The sequence below is a fragment of the Salmo trutta genome, unplaced genomic scaffold, assembly GCF_901001165.1.
Source record: "Salmo trutta unplaced genomic scaffold, fSalTru1.1, whole genome shotgun sequence".
Taxonomy (NCBI): domain Eukaryota; kingdom Metazoa; phylum Chordata; class Actinopteri; order Salmoniformes; family Salmonidae; genus Salmo; species Salmo trutta.
Window position 1 is genome coordinate 201,534 of NW_021822680.1, and position 24,925 is coordinate 226,458.

At 45.2% G+C, this 24,925-nt stretch overlaps 1 protein-coding gene across 1 annotated transcript in view; it reads left to right on the forward strand.

The window, feature by feature from the left end:
- Window positions 1-14,094: 14,094 nt before the first annotated feature.
- Window positions 14,095-24,925, forward strand: part of LOC115183226 (retinoschisin) — a 44,815-nt gene continuing 33,984 nt past the window's right edge. The window contains exons 1-3 of the mRNA XM_029744562.1: window positions 14,095-14,106; window positions 15,170-15,401; window positions 24,276-24,417. Of these exons, the coding sequence (XP_029600422.1) occupies window positions 14,095-14,106; window positions 15,170-15,401; window positions 24,276-24,417 (386 nt within the window). The remainder of the gene's footprint in view (window positions 14,107-15,169; window positions 15,402-24,275; window positions 24,418-24,925) is intronic.

Consider the following 24,925-nt stretch of genomic DNA (forward strand, 5'->3'; position numbering starts at 1 on the left):
TGTTGGAGCTAGAAACACAAGCATTTAGTTAGATACTGCTGTTGGAGCTGGGAACACAAGCATTTAGTTAGATACTACTGCACTGTTGGGGCTGGGAACACAAGCATTTAGTTAGATACTACTGCACTGTTGGTGCTAGGAACACAAGCATTTAGTTAGATATTACTGCACTGTTGGAGCTGGGAACACAAGCATTTAGTTAGATACTACTGTTGGAGCTGGGAACACAAGCATTTAGTTAGATATTACTGCACTGTTGGTGCTAGGAACACAAGCATTTAGTTAGATACTACTGCACTGTTGGAGCTGGGAACACAAGCATTTAGTTAGATACTACTGCACTGTTGGAGCTGGGAACACAAGCATTTAGTTAGATATTACTGCACTGTTGGAGCTAGGAACACAAGTATTTAGTTAGATATTACTGTTGGAGCTGGGAACACAAGCATTTAGTTAGATACTACTGCACTGTTGGAGCTGGGAACACAAGCATTTAGTTAGATATTACTGTTGGAGCTGGGAACACAAGTATTTAGTTAGATATTACTGTTGGAGCTGGGAACACAAGCATTTAGTTAGATACTACTGCACTGTTGGAGCTGGGAACACAAGCATTTCGCCACACCCGCAATAACATCTGCTAAATATGTGTATGCGACCAATAAGATTTGACTTGCCGGATGTGGAGGTCCTGGGCTGGCGTGGTTACACGTGGTCTAATGGATAATGGATGTCCAGGTGGCTGTTCTCAGACGATCCCGCAGGTGAAGAAGCCAGATGTGGAGGTCCTGGGCTGGCGTGGTTACACGTGGTCTAATGGATAATGGATGTCCGGGTGGCTGTTCTCAGACGATCCCGCAGGTGAGGAAGCCGGATGTGGAGGTCCTGGGTTGGCGTGGTTACACGTGGTCTAATGGATAATGGATGTCCGGGTGGCTGTTCTCAGACGATCCCGCAGGTGAAGAAGCCAGATGTGGAGGTCCTGGGTTGGCGTGGTTACACGTGGTCTAATGGATAATGGATGTTCTCAGACAATCCCGCAGGTGACTTGCCGGATGTGGAGGTCCTGGGTTGGCGTGGTTACTGGGTTGGCGTGGTTACTGGGTTGGCGTGGTTACTGGGTTGGCGTGGTTACTGGGTTGCCGTGGTTACACGTGGTCTGCGGTTGTGAGGCCGGTTGAACGTACTGCCAAATTCTAAACTCAGCAAAAAAAGAAACGTCCCTTTTACAGGACCCTGTGTTTCAAAGATAATTTGTAAAAATCAAAATAACTTTACAGATCTTCATTGTAAAGGGTTTAAACACTGTTTCCCATGCTTGTTCAATGACCCATAAAAAAATAATGAACATGCACCTGTGGAACGGTCGTTAAGACACTAACATCTTACAGGCGGTAGGCAATTAAGGTCACAGTTATGAAAACTTAGGACACTAAAGAGGCCTTTCTACTGACTCTGAAAAACACTAAATGAAAGATGCCCAGGGTCCCTGCTTATCTGCGTGATAGTGCGTTAGGCATGCTGCAAGGAGGCATGAGGACTGCAGATGTGGCCAGGGCAATAAATTGCAATGTCCGTACGGTGAGACGCCTAAGACAGCGCTACAGGGAGACGGGACGGACAGCTGATCATCCTCGCAGTGGCAGACCACGTGTAACAACACCTGCACAGGATCGGTACATCCGAACATCACACCTGCGGGACAGGTACAGGATGGCAACAGCAACTGCCCGAGTTACACCAGGAACGCACAATCCCTCCATCAGTGCTCAGACTGTCCACAATAGGCTGAGAGAGGCTGGACTGAGGGCTTGTAGGCCTGTGGTAAGAAAGGTCCTCACCAGACATCACCGGCAACAACGTCACCTATGGGCACAAACCCACCGTTGCTGGACCAGACAGGACTGGCAAAAAGTGCTCTTCACTGACGAGTCGCGGTTTTGTCTCACCAGGGGTGATGGTCGGATTCGCGTTTATCGTCAAAGGAATAAGTGTTACACCGAGGCCTGTACTCTGGAGCGGGATCGATTTGGAGGTGGAGGGTCCGTCATGGTCTGGGGCGGTGTGTCACGGCATCATCGGACTGAGCTTGTTGTCATTGCAGGCAATCTCATGCTGACCCTCCAGCATGACAATGCCACCAGCCATACTGCTCGTTCTGCACGTGATTTCCTGCAAGACAGGAATTATCAGTGTTCTGCCATGGCCAGTGAAGAGCCCGGATCTCAATCCCATTTAGCACTTCTGGGACCTGTTGGATCGGAGGGTGAGGGCTAGGGCCATTCCCCCCCAGAAATGTCCTATAACTTGCAGGTGTCTTGGTGGAAGAATGGGGTAACATCTCACAGCAAGTACTGGCAAATCTAGTGCAGTCCATGAGGAGGAGATGCACTGCAGTACTTAATGCAGCTGGTGGCCACACCAGATACTGACTGTTACTTTTGATTTTGACCCCCCCCCCCATTTTGTTCAGGGAAACATTATTCAATTTCTGTTAGTCACATGTCTGTGGAACTTGTTCAGTTTATGTCTCAGTTGTTGAATCTTGTTATGTTCATACAAATATTTAGACTTTAAGTTTTCTGAAAATAAATGCAGTTGACAGTGAGAGGACTTTTCTTTTTTTGCTGAGTTTATAAAATGACGTTGTTGGCGGCTTATGGTAGATATGAACATTCAGTTCTCTGCCATGTACTCTGGTAGACATTCCTGCAGTCAGCATGCTAATTTGACACAGTCTTCTGTGGCATTGTGTTGTGTGACAAAACTGCACATTTTAGAGTGGCCTTTTGTCCCCAGCACAAGGTGCACCTTTGCAATGATCATGCTGTTTAATCAACCACGTAAAGAAACGCCCCAAATTGCAGGCCATAATCCCACTGCTGGAACCTACTAGAAAAACTTAGGCTAACCCACTTTTGCAGCAAAAAATGCACTAAAGCACAAAAAAAATAAAAAATACTATCATATTTAAAAATGGCTATATAAATCTTAAAACAGGTTGTTGTGTTCAAGCTCAGGCTCCACCAGCATGCTGACAAAGCCAGGATCTTCAGGGCAGAATGAACGTCCAGCCTGGTGATGGCTCAGTGTCTGTTCATCCCAGAGTCATGCTGCCTCTGATCCCATCTGGAGTGTCTCTCCCCTCTGGGTAGAGGGCAAGGCACAGCGGGATGGGGCCAATCTGCTAAGGATCAAACAGACGTGGTGTGTGTTCCAAATGGCGCCTTACCCTATGGGTCCTGGTCAAAATCAGTGCACTACATAGGGAATAGGGTGCCAGTTGAGACAAACATGGGCCCTGTTGGAATTCCTTCAGTGTATCCTTCCTCCATGCAAGTAATTAGTGATTAGACATTGGACAGGTGATCTCAAGGGCTCCACCACACAGCTTTCACCTGCCCACTCATTCCTAATCAGTGATCTGATCAGGCCTACTTCAAGGAAGGAACTTCAATAGGTCGAAACAGCATCCAACTATGACGAATCAGTGAATGATCATCAATGTTTCTGAAGCCTGTAGATGTAGGTTGAATAAGCCTGGACTCTACTGCTGTCCACATTACTTCTTTACCTTCTTAGCCATTGGAATGCCAGGATTTGTCATTGTGAATTTCTAAAAAGACTTAAACATGTACACATTGTTCTTTGGGACACTTGCTACACCATATTCCATATATACTTAGCTAGTCCCTCACCACTCAATAAATAAAACAGTGTGCAACAGGTTTCCTCATTAAGCGATTTACTGTTGGCATGCAGCCCTGTGGTAGTATCTCTATTTACTGTTGGCATGCAGCCCTGTGGCAGCATCTCCTCCTGCCCAATACCAACTGGACCCCTAGCCCCTTCCCTTAGCTCCTTCCCTTAGCACCTTCCCTTAGCACCTTCGCTTAGCACCTTCGCTTAGCACCTTCCCTTAGCTCCTACCCTTAGTGCCTTCCCCTAGCCTCTTACCTTAGCTCCTACCCTTAGCACCTTCCCTTAGTGCCTTCCCTTAGCGCCTTCCCTTAGCGCCTTCCCTTAGTGCCTTCCCTTAGCACCTTCCCTTAGTGCCTTCCCTTAGCTCCTACCCTTAGCACCTTCCCTTAGCGCCTTCCCTTAGCACCTTCCCTTAGTGCCTTCCCCTATCCCCTTCCCTTAGCACCTTCCCTTAGCTTCTTCCCTTAGTGCCTTCCCCTAGCCTCTTACCTTAGCGCCTTCCCCTATCCCCTTCCCTTAGCTCCTTCCCTTAGGCACCTTTTCACTCACACACTCTGGAATATCAACAGATGTAGTGAGAGATATTAGCTTGGCATCCATCCAAGTCCTGACTTTGAATATGAAAGTGATTAATGCCCGAAGCAAGTTTGATATTCACTGTCAACACAGGCCTGTTAAGAGTGACTAAAGAGCTCTGCAAATTTTGCTGTGAAGAGGCAGAGTCATTAGATCATTTGTTTTGGTATTGTCCATATGTAGCTCGTTTTTGGTTACGGGTTCAGGAATGGCTGAAGAATTGCAACATTTACCTACAACTAACGCTGCAGCAATACTGGATGATTTTAAGAAGTAATAGTCAATCTATCAATAATATCATAATTATTTTAGCAAAAATGTTTCTTTAATTTACAATCTGTAGAAACTATGAGAATAGAAATATTCAGTACTTTTGTGAAGCATCACAGCACAGTTGAAAAATGTATGGCAAATAGAAATCCAAAATGAATGGTGTTAAGAGATAGATGGGAGGGGTTGAATGGAGCTGAAGGGTGGGACTAATAACAAGATAAACATTGTAAAACATACGGGTCTGTAAAATGTATATAGGTTCAGAACTTTTGTTAAATAGCACAGTTACAAATAGAAATCAAACTGGAGGGACATCAGAAATAGAGGAAGGCCAGGACTAAAAACAAACAAAATATAACTATTGTAAAATAGATTGTGTCTGTAAAATGTGTATAGTATGTACACTACCGTTCAAAAGTTTGGGGTCACTTAGAAATGTCCTTGTTTTTGAAAGAAAAGCACATTTTCTGTCCATTACAATATCATATTGTTAATGTTGTAAATTACTATTGTAGCTGGAAACAGCTTTTTTTTTTTTTAATATCTACATAGGCATACAGAGGCCCATTGTCAGGAACCATCACTCCTGTGTTCCAATGGCACATTGTGTTAGCTAATCCAAGTTTATCATTTTAAAAGGCTAATTGATAATTAGAAAACCCTTTTGCAATTATGTTAGCACAGCTGAAAACTGTTGTCCTGATTAAAGAAGCAATACATAAATAAAGGGCGTTGTACACAACGTTGTACGAGATCTTCAGTTTCTTGGCAATTTCTCGCATGGAATAACCTTCATTTCTCAGAACAAGAATAGACTGACGAGTTTCAGAAGAATGGTCTCTGTCTCTGGCCATTTTGAGGCTGTAATTGAACCCACAAACGCTGATGCTCCAGATACTCAACTAGTCTAAAGAAGGCCAGTTTTATTGCTTCTTTAATCAGATCAACAGTTTTCAGCTGTGCTAACATAATTGCAAAAGGGTTTTCTAATGATCAATTAGCCTTTTAAATTGATAAACTTGGATTAGCTAACAACGTGCCATTGGAACACAGGAGTGATGGTTGCTGATAATGGGCCTCTATACGCCAATGTAGATATTCCATAAACAATCAGCCGTATCCAGCTACAATAGCACTTTACAACATTAACAATGTCTACACTGTATCTCTGATCAATTTGATGTTATATAGACCGGTAATGTATATAGATATATATATTTACCCCAAAAGATATGGGGGATTGGAAATTATGCAGACAATTACATTGATGGAAGCGACAATCTATCCTCAACATTAAGCTGATCCACACCCTAAAAAATGATTTAAAAAATAATTTAAAAAATAGTGACTAAAAAGAGACATACGGTGGATTTCATTTGAAGGTTTAGAAGATAGTTAGAGACAAAATGTTTGACAATCCAGCAGAGGGAATGTGTATCACTCTAGTAGAAATGTTTAACATAATGAGTAGTTCTCTGTTGCCAAATGGCCCAGGGCTGAGGGATGGCCAGGAGAACTAAGTGAGGGAGGGGTTTGCTCATGGGGCAGATTGTGGGTATTAGATGAGGCCATCAGAGTCCAGTGGATTACTGTAAGCCTATCCACCAGCAACCTCCACTAGCCTCGGTGTCCTGCTCAGTACATCATATCGCTCTGCTCACACCAGTCTGGGAGGAAGATGGGGGTCAATACTCGCTGTGTTGCTCTGCTGGTCCTGCTGCTGTTAGCTCAAGGTAAGATTCATCTCCCTAACCCAAGTTCCCTGTCAGCACTGTCTCTAACCTAACTCACTCTAACCCCCCCTAACCCATATGTCCAGTTACCCAAATCAGCATGATTTTCCTGTGTTTTATAAATAATCATTCCACACTGAGGTTGGAATGATACTTAGACATTTAGAAAATGATTATAATGCCCTTTTAGTGTAAGAGCTGTTTTGAAAATGCAGCCTGCAATTTCAGCTTGTTTTGGTGGGATGGAGTTTTAGCTTGCCTGGTGACATCACCTGGTGGTAAATTAGTGAACAGACCAATAAGAAAGAGTGTTCCAAACCGCTCTGCCAATAACAGCCAGGTTTCAGTTTTCCTCTCCCCACTCAGACCCCTCCCAGAAAGTCTTGCTTGAGAAATTGCTGTTTGTTCAGAAGCAATTTTTGTTTATTTTAGACCATTTTAATTGAAAACAATCACAGTAAGATATATAATTGTTACCCTGAAATGATTTTATATTGAGATCAAAACTGCTGCATTGGACCTTAACCATGACCCAGTTTACTGAACCAGCGGTTTACTAACCATGACCCAGTTTACTGAATCAGCGGTTTACTAACCATGACCCATGACCCAGTTTACTGAACCAGCGGTTTACTAACCATGACCCATGACCCAGTTTACTGAACCAGCGGTTTACTAACCATGACCCAGTTTACTGAACCAGCGGTTTATTATTAACCATGACCCAGTTTACTGAACCAGCGGTTTACTAACCATGACCCATGACCCAGTTTACTGAACCAGCGGTTTACTAACCATGACCCAGTTTACTGAACCAGCGGTTTACTAACCATGACCCATGACCCAGTTTACTGAACCAGCGGTTTACTAACCATGACCCATGACCCAGTTTACTGAACCAGCGGTTTACTAACCATGACCCATGACCCAATTTACTGAACCAGCGGTTTACTAACCACGACCCATGACCCAGTTTACTGAACCAGCGGTTTACTAACCATGACCCATGACCCAGTTTACTGAACCAGCGGTTTACTAACCATGACCCATGACCCAGTTTACTGAACCAGCGGTTTACTAACCATGACCCATGACCCAGTTTACTGAACCAGCGGTTTACTAACCATGACCCAGTTTACTGAACCAGCGGTTTACTAACCATGACCCATGACCCAGTTTACTGAACCAGCAGTTTACTAACCATGACCCAGTTTACTGAACCAGCAGTTTACTAACCATGACCCAGTTTACTGAACCAGCGGTTTACTAACCATGACCCATGACCCAGTTTACTGAACCAGCAGTTTACTAACCATGACCCAGTTTACTGAACCAGCAGTTTACTAACCATGACCCAGTTTACTGAACCAGCGGTTTACTAACCATGACCCAGTTTACTGAACCAGTGGTTTACTAACCATGACCCATGACCCAGTTTACTGAACCAGCAGTTTACTAACCATGACCCAGTTTACTGAACCAGCAGTTTACTAACCATGACCCAGTTTACTGAACCAGCGGTTTACTAACCATGACCCAGTTTACTGAACCAGTGGTTTACTAACCATGACCCATGACCCAGTTTACTGAACCAGCAGTTTACTAACCATGATCTGACAGCCCTGAGATGATCTGCAATAGACATCGCTAAACTCTGTTGGTCTCTGCTTGACTTCCTGCTGTCCGGTTGTTAGACTGGGTAATGCCTTAGACTGGGTAAAGCCTTAGACTGGGTAATGCATTAGAATGGGTTAGACTGGGTAATTCCTTAGAATGGGTTAGACTGGGTAATGCCTTAGACTGGGTAATGCCTTAGAATGGGTTAGACTGGGTAATGCCTTAGACTGGGTAATGCCTTAGACTGGGTAATGCCTTAGACTGGGTAATGCCTTAGAATGGGTTAGACTAGGTGCTGTCCTAGACTGGGTTAGACTGGGTAATGTCTTAGACTGGGTAATGCCTTAGAAAAGGTTAGACTGGGTAATGCCTTAGAATGGGTTAGACTGGGTAATGTATTAGACTGGGTTAGACTGGGTAATGTCTTAGGCTGGGTGCTGTCTTAGACTGGGTTAGACTAGGTAATTTCTTAGACTGGGTGATGTCTTAGACTGGGTAATGCCTTAGAATGGGTTAGACTGGGTAATGTCTTAGACTGGGTGATGTCTTAGACTGGGTTAGACTGGGTAATGTCTTAGACTGGGTTAGACTAGGTAATGTCTTAGACTGGGTTAGACTGGGTGCTGTCTTAGACTGGGTTAGACTAGGTAATGTCTTAGACTGGGTGATGTCTTAGACTGGGTTAGACTGGGTGCTGTCTTAAACTGGGTTAGACTAGGTAATGTCTTAGACTGGGTAAGACTGGGTGCTGTTTTAGACTGGGTTAGACTGGGTGCTGTCTTAGACTGGGTGATGTCTTAGACTGTGTTTGACTGGGTGATGTCTTAGACTGGTTTGACTGGGTGCTGTCTTAGACTGGGTTAGACTGGGTGCTGTCTTAGACTGGGTTAGACTGGGTGCTGTTTTAGACTGGGTTAGACTGGATAATGTCTTAGACTGGGTTTGACTGGGTAATGTCTTAGACTGGGTTAGACTGGGTGCTGTCTTAGACTGGGTAATGTCAGAGTGGGTTAGACTGGGGAATGTCAGAGTGAGTTAAACTGGTTTAGACTGGGTAATGTCAGAGTGGGTTAGACTGGGTAATGTCAGACTGGGTTAGACTGGGTAATGTCAGACTGGGTTAAACTGGGTTGGACTGGGTAATGTCAGAGTGGGTTAGACTGGGTAATGTCAGAGTGGGTTAGACTGGGTAATGTCAGACTGGGTTAAACTGGGTTTGACTGGGTAATGTCTTAGACTGGGTTAGACTAGGTAATGTCTTAGACTGGTTAGACTGGGTGCTGTCTTAGACTGGGTAATGTCAGAGTGGGTTAGACTGGGTAATGTCAGACTGGATTAGACTGGGTAATGTCAGACTGGGTTAAACTGGGTTGGACTGGGTAATGTCAGAGTGGGTTAGACTGGGTAATGTCAGAGTGGGTTAGACTGGGTAATGTCAGAGTGGGTTAGACTGGGTAATGTCAGAGTGGGTTAGACTGGGTAATGCCAGAGTGGGTTAGACTGGGTAATGCCAGAGTGGGTTAGACTGGGTAATGTCAGAGTGGGTTAGACTGGGTAATGTCAGAGTGGGTTAGACTGGGTAATGTCAGAGTGGGTTAGACTGGGTAATGTCAGAGTGGGTTAGACTGGGTAATGTCAGAGTGGGTTAGACTGGGTAATGTCAGAGTGGGTTAGACTGGGTAATGTCAGAGTGGGTTAGACTGGGTAATGTCAGAGTGGGTTAGACTGGGTAATGTCAGAGTGGGTTAGACTGGGTAATGTCAGACTGAATTAGACTGGGTAATGTCAGACTGGGTTAAACTGGGTAATATCAGACTGGGTTAAACTGGGTTAGACTGGGTAATGTCAGAGTGGGTTAGACTGGGTAATGTCAGACTGGGTTAGACTAGGTAATGTCAGTCTAGGTTAAACTGGGTTAGACTGGGTAATGTAAGTGCATTAGACTGGGTAATGTCAGACTGGGTTAGACTAGGTAATGTCAGTCTAGGTTAAACTGGGTTAGACTGGGTAATGTAAGTGCATTAGACTGGGTAAAGTCAGACTGGGTTAGACTGGGTAATGTCAGACTGGGATTAAACTGGGTTGGACTGGGTTATGGAAGAACTGGACAGTAGTTTAGCAGTTAAATGTCTTAAAGGGATTCATACTAGATCTCTGAAATGCAGCTCTGAGTGCCTAATGAGTCGAGGGTCTGTAGTAATTGACTGGACCTTTAAACTCGGCTCATGGTAAGGTCATCGGTGGAATAATGTTAAATAGGCTCAGTCAGTCAAGAATGCTTGTAATTTACCTGACATTTTTTGTATTGTGTAAAATAACTCATATTAAAAATAGAGTTTCAGTTTTGCTGCTGGATTGTGGAGATTCTGGCTTACATAGCCTATATTAGGGATATCAGACCGGACGTTGGGGGTATCAGACCGTATGTTGGGGGTATCCGACCGTATGTTGGGGGTATCCGACCGTATGTTGGGGGTATCCGACCGTATGTTGGGGGTATCAGACCGTATGTTGGGGGTATCAGACCGTATGTTGGGGGTATCCGACCGTATGTTGGGGGTATCCGACCGTATGTTGGGGGTATCCGACCGTTTGTTGGGGGTATCAGACCGTATGTTGGGGGTATCAGACCGGACGTTGGGGGTATCAGACCGTATGTTGGGGGTATCAGACCCGGACGTTGGGGGTATCGGACCGGACGTTGGGGGTATCGGACCGGACGCGTTGGGGGTATCGGACCGGACGCGTTGGGGGTATCGGACCGGACGCGTTGGGGGTATCGGACCGGACGCTGGGGGTATCGGACCGGACGTTGGGGGTATCGGACCGGACGTTGGGGGTATCGGACCGGACGTTGGGGGTATCGGACCGGACGTTGGGGGTATCGGACCGGACGTTGGGGGTATCAGACAGTATGTTGGGGATATTTGTTAGAGATTAGTTTGCTGCAGCCATCCCAAATGCTGTGGTTTTATTCTCTTTTATTCAGAGTGCTCTCAAAACCAATGTAGTTTATTTTGTCTCTATATTTCTGTATTTTTCTCACTGTATTTCCCTCCTCATGTCTGTCTTTCTTTTTTCTCTTTCTTTCTCTGCTGCCTGTCTGTCGGTGCTGCCTGTCTGTCGGTGCTGCCTGTCTGTCGGTGCTGCCTGTCTGTCGGTGCTGCCTGTCTGTCGGTGCTGCCTGTCTGTCGGTGCTGCCTGTCTGTCGGTGCTGCCTGTCTGTCGGTGCTGCAGTCCTAAGCGGTGTTCACTCTCAGGAGGTAGGTACTCTAATACATTGAAATGGGATTGGGCTGGTTAAAACTCTAGTTATTTTAGTATAGTGAGAAGGGATTGGGCTGGTTAGAACTCTAGTTACTATAGTAGAGCAAAATGGGATTGGGCCGGATAAAACTCTAGTTACTATAGAACATTGAGATAGGATTGGGCTGGTTAGAATCGAGTTAATGTAGTACATTGCTATGGGATTGGGCTGGTTAGAACTCTAGTTACTCTAGGACAGTGAGATGGGATTGGGCTGGTTAGAACTCTAGTTACTCTAGGACATTGACATGGAATTGGGCTGTTAGAATTCTAGTACATTGAGATGGTAATGGCCTGGATAGAACTCTAGAACATATGAGATGGGGTTGGGCTGGTTAAAATCTAGCTACTCTAGTACATCTGATATGGGATTGGGCTTTTTAGAATCTCATTACTCTAATGCATTGAGATGGGATTGGGCTGGTTAGAACTCTCATACATTGATATGGTAACTGGCTGGTTAGAACTCGAGTTATTCTAGTCCTTTGAGATGGGATTGTGCTTGTTAGATCTCTAGTTACTTTAATACATTGAGATTGGGCTGGTTAGAACTCGAGTTACTCAAGTACATTGAGATGGGATTGGGCTGGTTGGGACTCTAGTACATTGAGATGGGATTGGGCTGGTTAGAATTCGAGTTACTCAAGTACATTGAGATGGGATTGGGCTGGTTGGGACTCTAGTACATTTGATATGGGAAGGGGCTTTTTAGAATCTAGTTACTCTAGTGCATTGAGATGGGATTGGGCTGGTTAGAACTCTAGTTACTTTAGTACAGTGAGATGGATTGGGCTGGTTAGAATCTAGTTACTATAGAACATTGAGATGGGAATTGGATGGTTAGAACTCTAGTTACTTGATTACAGTGAGATTTGATTGGGTATGTTAGAACTCGAGTTACTCTGGTACATAAAGATTGGATTGGGCTGGTTATAATCTAGTTCCTCCAGTACATTGAGATAGGATTGGGCTGGTTAGAACTGGAGTTACTTTAGTACATTGAGATGGGATTGGGCTGGTTAGGAACTAGTTACTCTAGTACAGTGAGATTGGGCTGGTTAGAACTTTACTTACTCTAGTACATAGAGATGAGATTGGACTGGTTAGGAACTAGTTACTCTAATACATTGAGATGGGATTGGGCTGGTTAGAACTCGAATTACTCTAGTATATTGAAATGGGATTAGGCTGGTTATAACTATTTATTTTAGTTAAGGGAGATGGGATTGGGCTGGTTAGATAATAGTTACAGTGAGGGAAAAAAGTATTTGATCCCCTGCTGATTTTGTATGTTTGCCTACTGACAATGAAATGATCAGTCTATAATTTTAATGGTAGGTTTATTTGAACAGTGAGAGACAAAATAACCACAAAAAATCCAGAAAAATGCATGTCAAAAATGTCATTTTCTCTAGTACATTAAGATGGGATTGCGCTGGATAGAACTCTAGTTACTTCAGTACATTGAGATGGGATTGGGTTTTTTAGAATCTAATTAATCTAACACATTGAGATTGGATTGGGCTGGTCAGTACTCTATTTACACTAATACATTGAGATGGGATTGGGCTGGTTAGAACTCTAGTTACTGTAGTACAGTGAGATGGGATTGGGCTGGTTAGAATCTACTTACTCCAGTATATTGAGATGGGATTGGCTGGTTAGATGGGATTGGGCTGGTTAAAGCTTTAGTTACTCTAGTACATTGAGATGGGAATTGGCTGTTAAGAATTCATTTAGTCTAGTACAGCAAGATGGGATTGGGCTGGTTAGAATTATAGTTTCTCTAGTACATTGAGATGGGATTCGCTGGTTTGAACTCAAGGTACTTTAGTAAAGTGAGATGGGATTGGGCTGGTTAGAACTCTAGTTACTTTAGTACAGTGAGTTGGGATTGGGCTGGATAGAACTCTAATTACTCTACTACATTGAGATGGGATTGGGCTGGATAGAACTCTAATTACTCTACTACATTGAGATGGGATTGGGCTGGATAGAACTCTAATTACTCTAGTATATTGCTATTGGATTGGGCTGGTTAGAACTCTAGTTACTCCAGTATATTGAGATGGGATTGGGCTGGTTTACACTAGTTACTCTATTGCATTGAGATGGGATTGGGCTGGTTAGAACTATAGTTACTCTACTACATTGAGATGGGATTGGGCTTGATAGAACTCTAATTACTCTACTACATTGAGATGGGATTGGGCTGGATAGAACTCTAGTTACTCTAGTATATTGAGATGGGATTGGCTGGTTATTGAGATGGGAATGGGCTGGTTATTGAGATGGGATTGGGCTGGTTATTGAGATGGGAATGGGCTGGTTATTGAGATGGGAATGGGCTGGTTATTGAGATGGGAATGGGCTGGTTAGTGAGATGGGATTGGGCTGGTTAACACTAGTTAATCTAGTACATTGAGATGGGATTAGGATGGTTAGAACTAATTTAGTCTATTACAGCAAGATGGGATTGGGCTGGTTAGAACTCTAGTCACTTTAGTACAGTGAGATGGGATTGGGCTGGTTGACCTCTATTTTTTTATTACAGGGAGATGGGATTGGGCTGGTTAGAATCTAGTTACACTAGTACATTAAAATGGGATTGGGCTAGTTAGAACTGTAGTTACTTTAGTACAGTGGGATTGGGCTGGTCAGAACTCGTTACACTAACAAATTGAGATGGGATTGGGCTGGTCAGAACTCTAGTTACACTAACACATTGAGATTGGATTGGGCTGGTCAGAACTCTAGTTACACTACCACATTGAGATGGGTTTGGGCTGGTTAGAACTCTAGTTACTCTAGTATATTGAGTTTGGATTGGCTGGGTTTAGAGATGAGATTGGGCTGGTTAACACTAGTTACTCTAGTACCTTGAGATATGATTGGGCTGGTTAGAACTCCAGTACATGGAGATGGGATTGGGCTGGTTAGAACTCTAGTTACTCTAGTACATGGAGATGGGTTTGGGCTGGTTAGATCTCTAGTTACTTTAGTAAAGTGAGATGGATATGGGTCTGGCTATAACTCTAGTTACTCTACTGCATTGAGATGGGATTGGGCTGGTTAGAACTCTAGTACATTGAAATGGGATTGGGCTGGTTAGAACTCTAGTTACTCCAGTATATTGAGATGGGATGGGCTGGTTATTGAGATGGGATTGGGCTGGTTTACACTAGTTACTCTATTGCATTGAGATGGAATTGGGATGGTTAGATAATTTAGTCTAGTACAGCAAAATGGGATTGCGCTGATTAGAACTGTAGTTTATCTAGTACATTGAGATGGGATTGGGCTGGTTAGAACTCTAGGTACTCTAGAACAGAGAGATTGGGCTGGTTAGAACTCTAGGTACTCTAGAACAGTGAGATGGGATTGGGCTGGTTAGAACTCTAGGTACTCTAGAACAGTGAGATGGGATTGGGCTGGTTAGAACTCTAGGTACTCTAGTACATTGAGATGGGATTGGGCTGGTTAGAACTCTAGGTATTCTAGAACAGAGAGATGGGATTTGGCTGGTTAGAACTTTAGGTACTCTAGAACAGAGATGGGATTGGGCTGGTTAGAACTCTAGGTACTCTAGAACAGTGAGATGGGATTGGGCTGGTTAGAACTCTAGGTACTCTAGTACATTGAGATGGGATTGGGCTGGTTAGAACTCTAGGTACTCTAGTACATTGAGATGGGATTTGGCTGGTTATATTTCAATTTACTTTAGTTCAGTGAGATTGGATTGGGCTGGTTAGAACTCTTGTTACTCTAGTACATTGAGATGGGATTTGGCTGGTTAGAACTCTAGGTACTCTAGGTCATTGAGTTGGGATTGGGCTGGTTATTGAGCTGGGAGTGGGCTGGTTAAAACTCTAGTTGCTCTAGAAAAGTGAGATGGGATCTGTCTGGTTTGAACTATAGTAGGGTAAAATAGGATTGTAACCATTTCTGGACCTGTATTCCAGGAGGAAGAGGAGGTCCAGGAGGAGCAGCAGCAGGAGGAGGTGCAACCAGAAGAGGAGGTGCAGGAGGAGGAGCAGCAGCAGGAGGAAGAGGTCCTAGAGACATGGACTGGGACAGGGAAAGCCTGCACATGTGACTGTGAAGGGGGGGATTCTGCAACAGGTGCCCCCACTATGGCATCACCTGTCCTGGCCACATCGCCTCCTCAGAGCCGCCCACTAGACTGCATGCCAGGTGAGGATAGGATTCCGCCCAGGTCACCTGACCTTGCGGTGGTGAACGACTGTACCTGTGGTCACCTACTGTACCTGTGGTCACCTAGCTATAGTCACCTACTGTACCTGTGGTCACCTAGCTATAGTCTCCTACTGTACCTGTGGTCACCTACTGTACCTGTGGTCACCTGGCTATAGTCTCCTACTGTACCTGTGGTCACCTAGCTATAGTCACCTACTCTACCTGTGGTCACCTAGCTATAGTCTCCTACTGTACCTGTGGTCACCTACTGTACCTGTGGTCACCTAGCTATAGTCACCTACTGTACCTGTGGTCACCTAGCTATAGTCACCTACTGTACCTGTGGTCACCTGGCTATAGTCTCCTACTGTACCTGTGGTCACCTACTGTACCTGTGGTCACCTAGCTATAATCACCTACTGTACCTGTGGTCACCTACTGTAGTCACCTACTGTACCTGCTGGGTTAGTACTGTTGGGTTGGGGTTAGTACTGTTGGGTTGGGGTTAGTCCTGTTGGGTTAGTACTGTTGGGTTGGGGTTAGTCCTGTTGGGTTAGTACTGTTGGGTTATGGATAGTACTGTTGGGTTTGGGTTAGTACTGTTGGGTTTGGGTTAGTCCTGTTGGGTTGGGGTTAGTCCTGTTGGGTTGGGGTTAGTCCTGTTGTGTTGGGGTTAGTCCTGTTGTGTTGGGGTTAGTACAGTTGGGTTAGGGATAGTACAGTTGGGTTAGGGATAGTCCTGTTGGGTTAGGGATAGTCCTGTTGGGTTAGGGTTAGTCCTGTTGGGTTGGGGTTAGTACTGTTGGGGTTAGTACTGTTGGGTTAGTACTGTTGGGTTAGTACTGTTGGGTTAGGGTTAGTACTGTTGGGTTAGTACTGTTGGGTTAGTACTGTTGGGTTAGTACTGTTGGGTTAGTACTGTTGGGTTGGGGTTAGTCCTGTTGGGTTAGGGTTAGTACTGTTGGGTTAGGGTTAGTCCTGTTGGGTTAGTACTGTTGGGTTAGGGTTAGTACTGTTGGGTTAGGGTTAGTCCTGTTGGGTTAGTACTGTTGGGTTAGGGATAGTACTGTTGGGTTAGGGTTAGTCCTGTTGGGTTAGTATTGTTGGGTTGGGGTTAGTCCTGTTGGGTTAGTACTGTTGGGTTAGTACTGTTGGGTTTGGGTTAGTACTGTTGGGTTTGGGTTAGTACTGTTGGGTTAGGGATAGTCCTGTTGGGTTAGGGATAGTCCTGTTGGGTTGGGGTTAGTACTGTTGGGTTGGGTTAGTACTGTTGGGTTAGTACTGTTGGGTTGGGGTTAGTACTGTTGGGTTGGGGTTAGTACTGTTGGGTTAGTACTGTTGGGTTAGGGTTAGTACTGTTGGGTTAGTACTGTTGAGTTAGTACTGCTGGGTTAGTCCTGTTGGGTTAGGGTTAGTACTGTTGGGTTAGGGTTAGTACTGCTGGGTTAGGGTTAGTCCTGTTGGGTTAGTACTGCTGGGTTAGGGTTAGTCCTGTTGGGTTAGTACTGTTGGGTTAGTACTGTTGTGTTGGGGTTAGTACTGTTGGGTTAGGGTTAGTACTGTTGGGTTGGGGTTAGTACTGCTGGGTTAGTCCTGTTGGGTTAGTACTGTTGGGTTGGGGTTAGTGCTGCTGGGTTAGGGTTAGTCCTGTTGGGTTAGGGTTAGTACTGCTGGGTTAGGGTTAGTCCTGTTGGGTTAGTACTGCTGGGTTAGGGTTAGTCCTGTTGGGTTAGTACTGTTGGGTTGGGGTTAGTACTGTTGGGTTAGGGTTAGTCCTGTTGGGTTAGGGTTAGTACTGTTGGGTTGGGGTTAGTCCTGTTGTGTTAGGGTTAGTACTGTTGGGTTAGTACTGTTGGGTTAGTACTGCTGGGTTAGTACTGTTGGGTTAGTACTGCTGGGTTAGGGTTAGTACTGCTGGGTTAGTACTGTTGGGTTAGTACTGTTGGGTTAGTACTGCTGGGTTAGGGTTAGTACTGCTGGGTTAGTACTGTTGGGTTAGTACTGTTGGGTTAGTAATGCTGGGTTAGGGTTAGTACTGCTGGGTTAGTACTGTTGGGTTAGGGTTAGTCCTGTTGGGTTAGTCCTGTTGGGTTAGTACTGCTGGGTTAGGGTTAGTACTGCTGGGTTAGTACTGTTGGGTTAGTACTGTTGGGTTAGTACTGCTGGGTTAGGGTTAGTACTGCTGGGTTAGTACTGTTGGGTTAGTACTGTTGGGTTAGTAATGCTGGGTTAGGGTTAGTACTGCTGGGTTAGTACTGTTGGGTTAGGGTTAGTCCTGTTGGGTTAGTCCTGTTGGGTTAGTACTGCTGGGTTAGTCCTGTTGGGTTAGGGTTAGTCCTGTTGGGTTAGGGTTAGTCCTGTTGGGTTAGTCCTGTTGGGTTAGTCCTGTTGGGTTAGTACTGCTGGGTTAGTACTGTTGGGTTAGTACTGTTGGGTTAGGTCTAACCTTAACCCTAACCCAGTGGCACCATTGTAAAGGTTGTCAAACTGCCTGCTTAGCGAGTACCGCTTCCCCCTGATTCAACTCATATGGAGACCCAGGTCTTCTACCTCAAACACAAGTGACCGCCCTCCTGAAGCATTTCAACCCATCATGCTAATAAAAAAGGCCTTCTTCAAATGCACAAATCAACGTGACCTTGAGCAAGTCCCTTAACCCTAGTTGCTCCTGTAAATCGCTCTGGATAGCTGCGTTTGCTAAATGACAAAAACAATCAAATAAATTACATTTTATTTTAAAACTTAATGCAATATTCATTCAACTCAGTTTCAAATCATGAAATACAAGTAAAATGTATGAATTCAATGATTCAATTTGTGCATTAAAAATTCAAAAATATTACATTCAAATTCAATATCCTAATACAAATTCAAATACAATTTCTGTTGGCACTGAAATCGCTCCATAGGAGAGTCAGTTAGGAAGAGAAGAAAGAAGGAGAGAGAGCAGATGTTGGACGCCATTAGATGATCTCATTACTGTAGTGGCAATGTGATGAACAGATTACGTCCCTAAATAAGCCTGTCACTCAAAAGCCCTACTGCTCCGTGATACTGGGCCCAGGAGAACACGTGATGGAGGGCAGCCTGTGGACTTTGGCGCTGGCAACCGTTGATCCAGCATAGTGGATTAGAAGCTGCCTTTTATATAAACGGCTGGTGGGGTGAAGCACCACTTTAGGGGACGACTGACCATCTGCTCCCAGCAGCCTCCCTCTCAGCCTCCCAGCATGGGGTCAGAACACCCAGTAGCCTCCCAGCATGGGGTCAGAGCACCCAGTAGCCTCCCAGCATGGGGTCAGAGCACCCAGTAGCCTCCCAGCATGGGGTCAGAGCACCCAGCAGTCTCCCAGCATGGGGTCAGAGCACCCAGCCGTCTCCCAGCATGGGGTCAGAGTCTGTCCTGGATGTTGATCTCCCAGCAGCCTCCCTCTCAGCCTCCCAGCATGGGGTCAGAGCACCCAGCAGTCTCCCAGCATGGTGTCAGAACCTGTCCTGGATGTTGAGCTCCCAGCAGCCTCCCTCTCAGCCTCCCAACATGGGGTCAGATCCTGTCCTGGATGTTGAGCTCCCAGCAGCCTCCCTCTCAGCCTCCCAGCATGGGGTCAGAACCTGTCCTGGATGTTGATCTCCCAGCAGCCTCCCTCTCAGCCTCCCAGCATGGGGTCAGAACCTGTCCTAGATGTTGATCTCCCAGCAGCCTCCCTCTCAGCCTCCCAGCATGGGGTCAGAGCCTGTCCTGGATGTTGAGCTCCCAGCAGCCTCCCTCTCAGCCTCCCAGCATGGGGTCAGAACCTGTCCTGGATGTTGAGCTCCCAGCATGGGGTCAGAACCTGTCCTGGATGTTGAGTTCCCAGCAGCCTCCCTCTCAGCCTCCCAGCATGGGGTCAGAGCCTGTCCTGGATGTTGAGCTCCCAGCAGCCTCCCAGCATGGGGTCAGAACCTGTCCTGGATGTTGAGCTCCCAGCAGCCTCCCTCTCAGCCTCCCAGCATGGGGTCAGAACCTGTCCTGGATGTTGAGCTCCCAGCATGGGGTCAGAACCTGTCCTGGATGTTGAGCTCCCAGCAGCCTCCCAGCGTGGGGTCATAGCCTGTCCTGGATGTTGAGCTACCAGCAGCCTCCCTCCCAGCATGGGGTCAGATCCTGTCCTGGATGTTGAGCTACCAGCATGAAGTCGGTGGTGGAGCAGGTCATTGATGTGGTGTGTAAGCTATGGAGCCATGCGCAGAATGGGCTACCTGGTCTGACTGCTCCTGTCATCACGGGGAATAACACCGTCCCTGATGGAGTCCTTTAGGTGTAGCCAGCAAATCACTCACTGGAAATAGGAACAACAAAAAAAAGATAACTAATGTAAAATATACTGTGTCCATAAAATGTACATAGTATGTTTAAGCTGGAAGTAGAAGTCTAAATATTGTTGTCCATTAATTTACTCCAATTAGGGGAGGGATGGTAGAGTTATCAAATAAAATGTATTGGTCACATACACATATATTTAGCAGATGTTATTGAGGGTGTAACTAAATGCTTGTCTTCCTAGCTCCAACAGTGCAGTAATATCTAACTAAATGCTTGTGTTCCCAGCTCCAACAGTATCTAACTAAATGCTTGTGTTTCTAGCTCCAACAGTGCAGTAATATCTAACTAAATGCTTGTGTTCCCAGCTCCAACAGTAGTATCTAACTAAATGCTTGTGTCCCCAGCTCCAACAGTGCAGTAATATCTAACTAAATGCTTGTGTTCCCAGCTCCAACAGTAGTATCTAACTAAATGCTTGTGTCCCCAGCTCCAACAGTGCAGTAATATCTAACTAAATGCTTGTGTTCCCAGCTCCAACAGTAGTTTCTAACTAAATGCTTGTGTTCCTAGCTCCAACAGTGCAGTAATATCTAACTAAATGCTTGTGTTCCCAGCTCCAACAGTGCAGTAATATCTAACTAAATGCTTGTGTTTCTAGCTCCAACAGTGCAGTAGTATCTAACTAAATGCTTGTGTTCCCAGCTCCAACAGTAGTATCTAACTAAATGCTTGTGTTCCCAGCTCCAACAGTGCAGTAGTATCTAACTAAATGCTTGTGTTCCCAGCTCCAACAGTGCAGTAATATCTAACTAAATGCTTGTGTTCCCAGCTCCAACAGTGCAGTAATATCTAACTAAATGCTTGTGTTTCTAGCTCCAACAGTGCAGTAGTATCTAACTAAATGCTTGTGTTCCCAGCTCCAACAGTAGTATCTAACTAAATGCTTGTGTTCCCAGCTCCAACAGTGCAGTAGTATCTAACTAAATGCTTGTGTTCCCAGCTCCAACAGTGCAGTAATATCTAACTAAATGCTTGTGTTTCTAGCTCCAACAGTGCAGTAGTATCTAACAATTCACAACAACACACACAAATCTAAAGTAAAAGAATAGAATTAAGAAATATATAAACATTAGGATGAGCAATATCGGAGTGGCATTGACTAAAATACAGTAGAATAGAATACAGTATATACATATGAGATGAGTAAAGCAGTATGTAAACAATATTAAAGTGCCCAGTGATTCCATGTCTATGTATATAGGGCAGCAGCCTAAGGTGCAGGGTTGAGTAACCGGGTGGTACCTGGCTAGTGATGGCTGTTTAATAGTCTAATTGTAACGCGGGGCGAAGCAGGTGAACCCAAGAGCAGACTCAGACGGGGAATCAGGGGTAAGGTAACTAAGGTATTTATTGAAAAGCCGGGGGAGATGGGGTGCAGGCCAGGGGAAGCTGGGGCGGGTAGCAGGGAACCAGGAACTGGGGCTGAGGCTGGGGAAAGGGGAGAAAGGACAGGGTAAGCAGGTCCGGAGCGGAATCCAAGGAAGCATTAGAGCGGGGTTCCAGGGCAGAGAAGCAGGACTGACGTAACCAGGGACTGGAGACAGGAACCAGAGTCAGAGCGGAGGGAACTGTAGAGGAGAGAAAAGCAGCGTCAGGCAAGGGAAAAACAGGCACAACAGGACAACAAGATCTATGCAGGAACAAACAGCTTGAACCGTAGACTGACTGAGCAGGGGCTACGAACTGGCAGCGTGGAAGTGGCAGGGCTGAGTATTTGTAGATGACTTGATTATGGAACAGGTTGCAACTGCCGCCACACACACACCACACACACACACACACACACACACACACACACACACACACACACACACACACACACAGACACAGAGAGAGGGAGAGAGCACTGGGGGAGTGGCGGCAGGTTAGGGAGACAGGATGAGAAGTAGAGGGCGTGGCAGGAGCAGATGTAACACTGATGGCCTTGAGATAGAAGCTGTTTTTCAGTCTCTCGGTCCCAGCTTTGATGCACCTGTACTGACCTCACCTTCTGGATGATGGCGGGGTGAACAGGCCGTGGCTCAGGTGATTGATGATCTTTTTGGCCTTTCTGTGAATACATAAAGGAACTGGTAGCCATGCTGGTTAAGTGTGCCTTGAATTCTAAATAAATACTGAGTGTCACCAGGAAAGCACCCCCACACCATCACACCTCCTCCTCCATGCTTCACGGTGGGAACCACACATGCAGAGATCATCCATTCACCTACTCTGCGTTTCACAAAGACACGGCGGTTGGAACCAAAAATCTCCAATTTGGACTTATCAGACCAAAGGACAGATTTACACTGCTCTAATGTCCATTTCTCGTGTTTCTTGGCCCAAGCAAGTCTCTTCGTCTTATTGGTGTCCTTTAGTATTGGTTTCTTTGCAGCAATTTGACCATGAAGGCCTAATTCACACAGTCTCCTCTGAACAGTTGATGTTGAGATGTGTCTGTTACTTGAACTCTGTGAAGCATTTATTTCAGCTGCAATCTGAGGTGCAGTTAACTCCAATGAACTTATTGTGGTATCCCAGGAGGTCTACCCCGGGGGATGGTAATAGAGGGGAGGTACGTGAGGCGACGTTGGCTCCCTCTGCTGGGAATACGGGAGCTGGGCACCCCGACACGGACAGCTAAGTGGAGGTAATTAGAGGAAAGTGCCAACCAGCCATGGAGGCTAAATAAAAGGAGCACGGTGGCACACCGCAGGAGAGAAGGGAGAGAGACGGACACCAGTTAAGAGAGAGAAGGAAGACCGAGCAAAACCTAAGTTATTTCTTTGATATATTTATTTTCTGTCTTATTAAGTAAAGTTGTTTTTCAGACTAAAGCCTCACTGTCTCTGTGTCAATCTCTGTACGCTCAACCCAACACCCCATGGTTTACCACATTATCCTCTGCAGCAGAGAACTCTGGGTCTTCCATTCCTGTGTCTGTCCTCATGAGAGACAGTTTCATCATAGCACTTGATGGTTTTTGCGACTGCACTTGAAGAAACTTTCTAAGTTCTTGAAATGTCCGAGTTGGCTGACCTTCATGTCTTAAAGTAATGATGGACTGTCGTTTCTCTTTGCTTATTGGAGCTGTTCTTGCCATAATATGGACTTAGTCTTTTACCAAATAGGGCTATCTTCTGTATACCAACCCTACTTTGTCACAACAAAACTGATTGGCTCAAACGCATTAAGAAGGAAAGAAATTCCACAAATGTACTTTTAACAAGGCTCACCTGTTAATTTAAGTGCATTCCAGGTGACTACCTTATGAAGCTGGTTGAGAGAAAGCCAAGAGTGTGCAAAGCTGTCATCAAGGCAAAGGGTGAATACTTTGAATAATCTCAAATATAAAATATATTTTGATTTGTTTAAAACTGTTTTGGTTACTACATGATTCCATGTATTTCATAGTTTTGATGTCTTCACTACTATTCTACAATGTAGAAAATAGTAAAAATAAAGAAAAACCCTGGAATGAGTAGGTGTGTCCAAACTTTGACTGGTACTGTATGTATATATAGAATATATAAGGGAGATTGGAAATGAAGCAGACAATTACATTGATAGAAGCCACAATCTATGTGCAATATTAAATCTGATCTACCCCCTAAAAAAAACTAAATCACTCATATTACACTGAGCTCAGTGGTATTTTTTTATTTATTTATTTTTTATTTAACCGTTATTTTACCGGGTAAGTTGACTGAGAACACGTTCTCATTTACAGCAACGACCTGGGGAATAGTTACAGGAGAGAGGAGGGGGATGAACGAGCCAATCGGAAGCTGGGGATGATTAGGTGGCCGTGATGGTATGAGGGCCAGATTGGGAATTTAGCCAGGAGACCGGGGTTAACACCCCTACTCTTAGGATAAGTGACATGGGATCTTTAGTGACCACAGAGAGTCAGGACACCCCGTTTAACGTCCCATCCGAAAGACGTTACCCTACACAGGGCAATGTCCCCAATCACTGCCCTGGGGCATTGGGATATTTGATTTTGAAGGACCCTTACATGGTGAAGGTGACAGCAATGTGTCCTGTAGTTGAAGAACGACCACTGTGCATTCATCATCAGCTAAATGTACCAGATAGATGTCCAGCTAACATATACATGCACAGAGAGCATGATGTGAGCCATAATATTTTACATCCCAACAGGAACAGACTGGCAGAGACAAAATCCAGCTGGAGATTTACACAGAATCTCAAACATCTGTAAATCTCTGTAAACGTTTGACGTTAATCAACTTCCCAGATCGTCTCTCTGTGTCACGCCAGGATGGCATCAGGGGTTTGATGGAGTGTTACGCAACACTAGGAGCCCTGACGTCCTGACATTTTAACGTTTCATAACCAGATTATACAATTTAGATACCGTGCTCTGATCTGTACCACTCCAACTGTGAGAATACAAATGAGATTGTGAAAAATGTTATGTTGAAAATAGACTCTTCTGCAATCTGCCGTAGCACTTTATGACTTTATAGATGAGTTTTAAAAAACAGGGTGTCTGTGCTCCACAGAGTGTCTCTACCACAAGCCCCTGGGGTTCGAGGCTGGTTCAGTGACACCAGACCAGATTAGCTGTTCTAACCAGGAAGAGTACAGCGGCTGGTATTCCTCCTGGACCTCCAACAGGGCACGACTCAACAGCCAGGGCTTCGGGTCAGTCCTGCTGTCTATACTGATGTCCTATCTGTCTGTCTGTCTGTCCCTCTGTTCATAATACTGTCAACCCATAGAGTTTCCCGGTTTCACTTCATACGTTCACATTGTCAAAGATCTCTTAACCATACCTCAGAAGAGCTTGGTGGTTAATATGTGCTTATGGTCACATTTTGCAAAAAGGGTCTTTTGTACCTCAGGTGTCATAGTCTTGGTGTTGTCCTTCTATATTATAATGTGTATGTTGGTCTCCTCTCCTAAATCAGGTGTTTGCATCACAATGTGTATGACCCTCTCTCCTCTCCAGGGGGGTTAACTACAAACAGGATCAATGTATATGACCCTCTGTCCTCTCCGGGGGGGGGGGGGGTAAATTACAAGCAGGATCAATGTGTATGACCCTCTCTCTTCTCCAAGGGGGTAAACTACAAACAGGATCAATGTGTATGACCCTCTCTCCTCTCCGGGGGGGGGGTAAACTACAAACAGGATCAATGTATATGACCCT